At 48.9% G+C, this 7,848-nt stretch overlaps 1 protein-coding gene across 1 annotated transcript in view; it reads right to left on the bottom strand.

Moving 5' to 3' along the window:
- The window catches only part of ASH1L (ASH1 like histone lysine methyltransferase), a 136,817-nt gene that overhangs the window by 71,302 nt on the left and 57,667 nt on the right, over nt 1-7,848 (bottom strand). The window contains exons 7-8 of the mRNA XM_029933455.1: nt 7,356-7,848; nt 489-668 (exon numbers count right to left, since the gene is read on the bottom strand). The exon at nt 7,356-7,848 is cut by the window's right edge and continues 222 nt beyond it. Of these exons, the coding sequence (XP_029789315.1) occupies nt 489-668; nt 7,356-7,848 (673 nt within the window). The remainder of the gene's footprint in view (nt 1-488; nt 669-7,355) is intronic.

Genomic DNA, 7,848 nt, shown 5'->3' with positions numbered 1-7,848 from the left:
CCCCCCCCCCCCCCCCCCCCCCGGAGCAGGACGTCCTTACAGCGAGCAGGCTGCACTCATCCAGCAGTGTTTGAGAAGACAGGAAACCTTCAATCAAGGAGGAATGAATGTAGAAAATCATCAAGATCATTTTAGATGCCCACACAAAACTACTGTTTCTTATTTTTAAAAAAGAAAATAGATACCTCTAGAATGACAGAGAGAAGACAGAGACCGGGGAGGACGCTGACACCAGCATTACACTAAACGTTAAGTAACTGGAATTTAAATAAAAAACGGAAACAAACAAAACCCGAAAGGTCAGGGAGCCGGTGAGCCGCGGACCGCAGCGCAGCACCAGGAGCGCAGCGGTGCTGTAGGGTCCGGGCCGAGGTTGGCGCCTGTGGGCCCTGCCTTCAGACACTGTTTTCTGACAGTCAGAGGGCGGTTTCAAGCGCGGAAGAGCAGCTGTCTTTAAGATGCGCCGGCTGACAGGTGCGGCTACTTACTCTGCAGTTTTGTAAACGTCAGAATACAGCCCTGCTTTCTGATACTTCTTCTTTGGGGGGCGGGGGGCCTTCTTCTCCCTCGGGACGAGAGAGAGCACGGGCTGCAAGGTGCTTTCAGGTTCGGGAGGCTTGGCTGGGGTTTCAGGAGGGCCAGGAATCTCAACTGTTGTTTCAGTAAAGCTAGAAAGAGAGTTTAAAGGTAATTTTTATTAATGTCTAATTAAAACACATCACAGCAAGTAAAACACGAGATACGGCACTTCCTCATCTGACTGTGATGGAGTAAGGGATACCAGATGGTCCTCCCGACTGAAACGGATGGAGATATAGTAAACCACTCCAAACTTGGAGAAAGTCCAGGACACCTGGGTGGCTCAGCTGGCTAAGCGTCTGACTTCTAGCTCAGGTCATGATCTCCTAGCTTGTGAGTTCGAGCCCCGAGTCCGGCTCTGTGCTGACAGCTCAGAGCCTGAAGCCTGCTTCAGATTCTCTCTCCCTCTTTCTCTGCCCCTCCCCTCTTGCGCTCTGGCTCTGTTTCTCTCTCAAAAATAAACAAACATCAAACCTGGAGAAAGTTTAGAAAGCAATAGTCAGATACTGGACAACACTGCAGGACTGTGGTAACCGAGAACACTGAAAAGAAAGAAAAAAATAAAAGAACCGGGTTCACAGGGAGGATGGCGAGGGAGGGGCGGAGCCATAGCAGAGAACAGCCGACGAGAGGAAGTGAAAAGACAGCCGCTGAGGGCACGGGGCTGGCGAGGCAGAGCGCCGGTGTGGGGGCAGCCACGGGGGAGAGCAATTCTGGACTCGAGTCTGGGCGCTACACGGGCAGGGCGAGGCTCCCGAAGCCGGACAAAGGACGCCCGGAGTGCTGTGACCTGAACAGTCCGAGAGCTGGACCACGAAGACCACCCTGAGCAGGGCGGGAGGCCCCGGCCAGCCCAGGGGGCGTGTGCCCCAGGTTCGCAGGGCTCCGATGTCCCAGACTCAAGACCAGCACTAATAAAGCTTGCAAACAGTCTTCAAAAGAATCTAAACGGAACCACAAGTAACTTAACTGCCCACTAAACAACATGAGCATTTGGAAAAAAACAAAAACCAGATATACAATTATGTGACATTTACAAAGTAAAGAAATTTGTAATGAAAACCCCCAAAGAGTAATGGCCAAATATTTTCCAAACTTGATAGAAAGTACAAGCTCAAAGTTCCAAGAAGTGAAAGAAGCCACTGACAACACAGACCCAAACACAACAAGGTGCGTCCCGGCACGCTGCCTAACACGACTGGATGAACCGAAAAGGCCGGAGGAAAAACCCGCGGTCTACCCTGGAGTACAGAAACAGGAAGGAGCACTTCACGTCTGAAACAATGCAGGCTGAAGGCAAGAACATCTGTAAGTGCTGGAGGAGGAGAAGGAAAAGCTCTGTCCAAATAGAATTCTAAGTCTATCAAAAACATTTAAAAATATTTATTTCTGAGAGAGCGAGTGTGAGAGAGAGAGAGAGAAAGAGAGAGAGAGAGAGAGAGAGCGAGTGAGCAAGCGAGTGCACACACGAGGAAGGAGCACAGGAGACAGGGAGAGAGAATCCCAAGCAGACCCTGGTGCAGTCAGCACAAAGCCTGACATGGGGCTTGAACTCACAAACTGTGAGATCATGACCTGAGCCAAAGTCGGACACCCAACTGACTAGGCCACCCAGGCACCCCAAGACTGAATTTCTCAAGAAAGAAAAGAGGAAGAGGTAATGCACATTAAAATAAGGTCTCATGACAGGGCGCCTGGGTGCCTCAGTGGGGTAAGCATGCAGCTTCAGCTCAGGTCATGATCTCGCGGTTCGTCGGTTCGAGCCCCGCATCAGGCTCTGTGCTGACAGCTTGGGCCTGGAGCTGCTTCGGATTCTATGTCTCCCACCCTCTCTCTCTGCCCCTCCCCTGCTCCCGCTGTTTCTCTCTCTCAAAAATGAATAAACATTAAAAAGGCATATGGTTTCATGATATATTTATCTACATCAATACAATAATTTAGGGGCACCTAGGGGGCTCAGTTAAGCCTCTGACTTCAGCTCAGGTCATGATCTTGTCATTCCCAAGTTCGAGCCCTGTGTCGGGCTCTGTGCTGACAGCTCCGGGCCTGGAGCCTGCTTGGGATCCTGTGTCATCTTTTCTCTCTGTCCCTCCCCTGCTTGTGCTCTCTCTCAAAGATAAACATGAAAAAAAACTGAATTATTTTTAAAAATAAAATTAATTAGTTTAGTGTGTGTGTGTGTGTGTGTGTGTGTGTGTGTGTGTTTGCTTTATAAAAGTAGTACCAGCTAGTATATCATTTTCAGGGAAGTTTTTTTTTTAACTTAATATTATGTTTCTAAGATTCATCCATTATTGTTGCGTTATCAGCTCTAATTCATGACTTTCTTTTTATTCTGTATTTATTCCTTTTCATGGTAAAGTTGGATATTTCAATTTTCTATATATTATAACAAACCCGGCCACCACCTTTTCAGAAAAGTTTTCTGGTGACTGTTGGGCACTTTTCCTAAAGGGTAACTGCCGGATTACGAAGGGCTCGCTTGTAGACTGTGTAACACAGTCTTGTTGTTGTGTATTCTGGACACCAAAACTGTACACGCGTCACACGTGTCATAAATGTCCCAGTCTGTGGCACGTCTTCATGTTTCTGCCATGATCATGTTTGATGGACAGAAGTTGCCGGCTTTACCATCACCTACTGCGCGGCAGGCTACTCCTGGGCACGTGCTGCTTCTGAAGTCTTGTTTACATGCTCCTTTCCGACAAGCAGCTTGTGAATTCGTCCTCATCCCATTTTAGATTTAATCAATTGGGAATGAACTTTTGTATATGGGATAAGACAGGCTCCAACTTCCTCCCATTACTAGGTAGTATCGACTTTTGAGGCGCAGCTTATGAAATCCTGCTCTCTGGCCCTACTGACACGCAGGGCTACGGCCCGCAGGCAGGAGGCCGCCTTCTCCTGCCCGGCCGGGTCCGGACTGGCTTCCCAGAGCTAGAAACGAAGTCTGGGGACGGACCGGTTACGTTATCAGTAATCCCACGCCCTGGAATGTACCCAGCGAAATTAGCGCCCACATCCACCAGTGACGTGACAGGACCGTCGGGGGCAGCAGTTCTGGGCAAGAGCCTCAGGGTCGAGACAGGGACGGGGGAGAGCCGCACCACACACAGACAACGGGCTACGTTACAAAAACGGAAAGCAGCCACGGCAGCAACATGCGACAGCACAGGTGTGTGCGTGCGTGCGGAGCGAACCAAGAGAAGACACGGAAGCATATCGTGCAATAATGATTCCACGAGCCGACTCCAGTGATCACCCGTGTCTGTCCCCCAGTGCTCACCCCAACAAGTGTCTCCCTTCCCGCCCCTTGTGCACCTAGCCCACCCCCCATCCACAACCCTCAGTTTGTTCTTTGTCCTTAAGGGTCTCTTATGTTTTGAACCCTTCCTTGTCTTTCTATTATTTGTGCTCACTTCCCTTATGCTCATCTGTTTGATAGGTTACATTCCACGTACCAGTGAGTCACGCGGTATTTGTCTTTCTCGGACTAACTTTGCTCAGCATGATCCCCTCTAGCTCCCCCCATGTTGTTGCAAATGCAACCTCTCATTCTTTTTGATCGCCGAGTAATACCCCACTGCATGTTTATATGCCTTCTTTTTTACCCACTCGTCCGTTGATGGACACTGGGCTCTTTCCACACGGTGGCTAGTGTCGACAGCGCTGCTGCACACATCCGGGTGCACGCGCCCCTTCGAAACAGCACCTGTATCCCCTGGATAAATACCTAGTAGTGCTATTGGTGGGTCGTAGCTTAGTTCTAATTTTAATTTTTTGAGGAACCTCCATGCTGTTTTCCACAGTGGCCGCACCAGTTTGCATTCCCACCAGCAGTGCAAAAGAGATATGATTTTATTTTTTACACTGTCTTTAAAATTTATCTTTTTTTCCTTTTAGAACCAGGAGTTGAGCCCCGATTCTTCTGATCTAAAACACAGCTCATAACCATTATATTATTCTTTTTAAAAAATTAAGTTCAAAAAAGGGTATTTATTGTTGAAAGATAGAGTGAATGAGTGGGGAAGGGGAAGAGAGAAGAGAGACCCAGAATCTTATTCAGCAGGACCGAGCATCTGAGCTCTCAGCACAGAGCCTGATGCAGGGCTCTGACCCACGGTCTCCAAGATCGTGACCTGAGCCAAAGCTGGAAGATACCTGACTAAGCCACCCAGGCGCCTTATAACCATTACACTATTCTCTTGCAATCTGGTTACTAATCAACAAGTAGTGTCCATACTCTTTAACGTGGCATGCAAGGCCCTGCACAAACTTTTCTTTTTAAGAAAAAAAAATTTTTTTTTAACATTTGTTCATTTTTGAGACAGAGACAGACAGAACATGAGTAGGGGAGGGGCAGAGAGAGCGACACAGAATCTGAATCAGCTCCAGGCTCCGAGCTGTCAGCACAGACTCTGATGCGGGGCTCGAACTCACGAACTGCGAGATCATGACTCTTAAATGACTGAGCCACTCAGGCACCCCCAACCTTTTCTTTAGACTCATTTTCTAGGCTCTATGTCACACTCCTCAAATTCGCTCTGTGTTCTGGCCACAAAAGCATTCTTTCTCTGCCTTGAACCTGCTCTGCCTTTTCAAACTCCGCCCATAACGTCTGCTCTAGCCTCAGTCCTTTACATGACAGATGAAGTCTACTCTTCTGATTTTAATTAGTAAATACTTGCACAGGGAAGCGAGGTCAATTACCTCAACATTATCTTCTCGTAACACTAAATACTCTTCCTACTCATACTTAGCGCTGCACAACCCACGAGACTAGGGAGCGGGTCTCCTGCTCCCCACTGTTACCTGTCCTCCGCACGTGGACTAAGCTCTTGCAATAAACACTTCCTGACCGAGTAAATAAGCCCCTGCCACGTAACAAGTACTATAGTAGGTTCTGGTCAGAAAAAGGTGACAAATTGTTGCTGCCCCTGGGAACTCACCATGTCATGTCTTTTCTTGCACAATCTCCTGGGGGGAGCCCCTCCCAGCATGGGGCTCAAAGTCATGACCCCCAGGTCAAGAGAGGCATGCTCCTCTGACTGGGCCAGCCAGGCACCCCTACATGGGGTGGTGACCGTTATGCCCATGAAGAGAACAGGATTTGAAAGGAAATAGATCATTGAAGAGAAACGTAACTTTTCAATCAGTAGCTTTTAGTTTCGCTGATTTATTATATACAAGCACGTGTTACTCATGAAAAAATTTTATCCTGTATATTCTCTAGAAAAAAATTATTTTTTATAGAAGTATGCATTAGAGAGAGATGGGAAATCTCTACATGGGATTCACCAGGGTAGACGGTGGGGAAGGCTGGTCACTGCTCCACTGGTGTTTGGCAAGAAAATACAATCAAATGTCATACAATCAACATTAAGGGTTATCATTCTTTTTTTAAAGGTTTACTTATTTAAGTGATCTCTACACCCAACACGGGGCTCAAACTCACGACCCCAAGATCAAAAGTCACAGGCTCTCTGACTGGGCAGCCAGGCGCCCCAGGCTACCATTCGGACTGTGAGTACTGAGCAGTTCAAGAACAGACACGGACCTCAGCAAATCCTGATGTCTGCTAACGCAAACACGTGCAAATTAAAACAAGGAGCCAGCAACGCTTAGCAAGTATATTTCACATGTGTCAGATTGATAAAGATACTCTTTCCCTGCCCCCTCATAAAGATTTTTTAACAAGATCATTTCCAGGGTTGATAATAGCACGTGACTATTGCCGTATGGCTGTAAGAAGTACAAATAGGCGCGGCTCTAACTGGAGCAGTTTGACAATATACATTATGAGGCTTAAAATATATCCGGCAGTTTAAATCTGTATTTTTCTAAGGAGGGTTGCCATGAAACTGTGACGGACCTGCTACATTTAGTAAAGGAAGAGCCACTTGAAAATGGTGAATATTCACATTGGCTCACTTACCAACAGAGGGGCGCGGGGTGGCTCAGTGGTTACTAGAGTCCAGCTTTAGCTCAGGTCACGATCTCATGGTTTTGAGATCGAGCCCCAGGTTGGGCTCTCCGCTGACAGCTTGGGACCCTGGAGCTTTGGATTCTGTCTTTCTCTCTCTCTGCTCCTCCCCTGCTTGTGCTCTGTTTCTTTCTTTCTCTCTCTCAAAAATAAACATTAAAAAAATAAAAATACCAAATATACCTCCAGGGAATGAACCTGGATGGATACATAATGAAAGGATTAAATGCTCTTTTTTTTGGGTGACTCTTGGCTCTGTGCTCCAAACCTTTTAGAAAAAGGTAAGAATGTAACTAGGAAACTATGAAGAAATAAATCTAACGTGCAGGAAAGTGTATGTGATGACAGGAAGGCAAATTTAGAGCACGGAGGAGAGAGGGTGATGGTGAAAACACTTCTAGGCACAGAGCCACATGGCGGGTGAAACGCAGACCCTCCTGGGCCTCTACTCCCTCATCTGTAGAGCAAGGGGTCAGACTGACTTGTACATCCCCTGTGCTTAACTATTTATAATTCTGGGCAGCTATAAATAGGAACCCTTTTTTTTTTTCTTTTAAAGAGGAGCAGAGAGAGAAGGAAAGAGAGAGAATCCTAAGCAGGCTCTGTGCATGGGGTCAGACTCACGAACCTGGGATCGTGGCCCGAGCGGAAATCGAGGCCCTGGGGGGCCCGCGGCACACGCCTCCGTGAGGCGGAAGAGTGGGCTCTGCAGGACGACGGGGAGGCCGCTGCCCAGGGACACGTCACACGTGCCAGACGCTCCACGCAGACAAAACGCGAGACCAGGAATTACCTTTCGGCGCGCGCTCCTTCTTCCTCGGGGAACGGCTTCTGCTTTTTCTGGGTCTGGTCCTCCAGCAGCCACCCCTTCCTCTTCAGCCCCTTCTTGTGCTCCGGGCTCAGGCTCACGCTCTGGACCACGGCCTCGATGACGTCGGTGACCGTGTCGGGGCGGAAGGGCAGGACCTCGCGGTCCTCGGCCGCGGGCAGCTCGGGGCCCGCGAACTGGGCGGCCTGGAAGGCCTGCATCGCCACCACGGCCTGCAGGGGGCACTTCCGCGGGCGGCCTGGTCTGCGCTTCACAAAGTTGTTCCCTGTCCGGGCCTGTCGCTGAAGTTTTTTGGCTTTTAGTATTTTGTTGACGTGGTCCAGGTTTTTCTTAGTGGCCAGGATCCGGTCGTAACTGCACATTTTCCGGGCCTGGCGCTGCATGGCTTCCACGGCGCTCCTCTTGATGTGCGGGGGCGGACAGCCGCTGGGCAGCTTCTCCGAGAGCAGCGGGATGC

This window comes from Suricata suricatta, chromosome 3, assembly GCF_006229205.1.
Source record: "Suricata suricatta isolate VVHF042 chromosome 3, meerkat_22Aug2017_6uvM2_HiC, whole genome shotgun sequence".
NCBI lineage: Eukaryota > Metazoa > Chordata > Mammalia > Carnivora > Herpestidae > Suricata > Suricata suricatta.
Note: the sequence above shows the minus strand (reverse complement) of the source record. Positions and strands in the feature narration are given on the sequence as shown.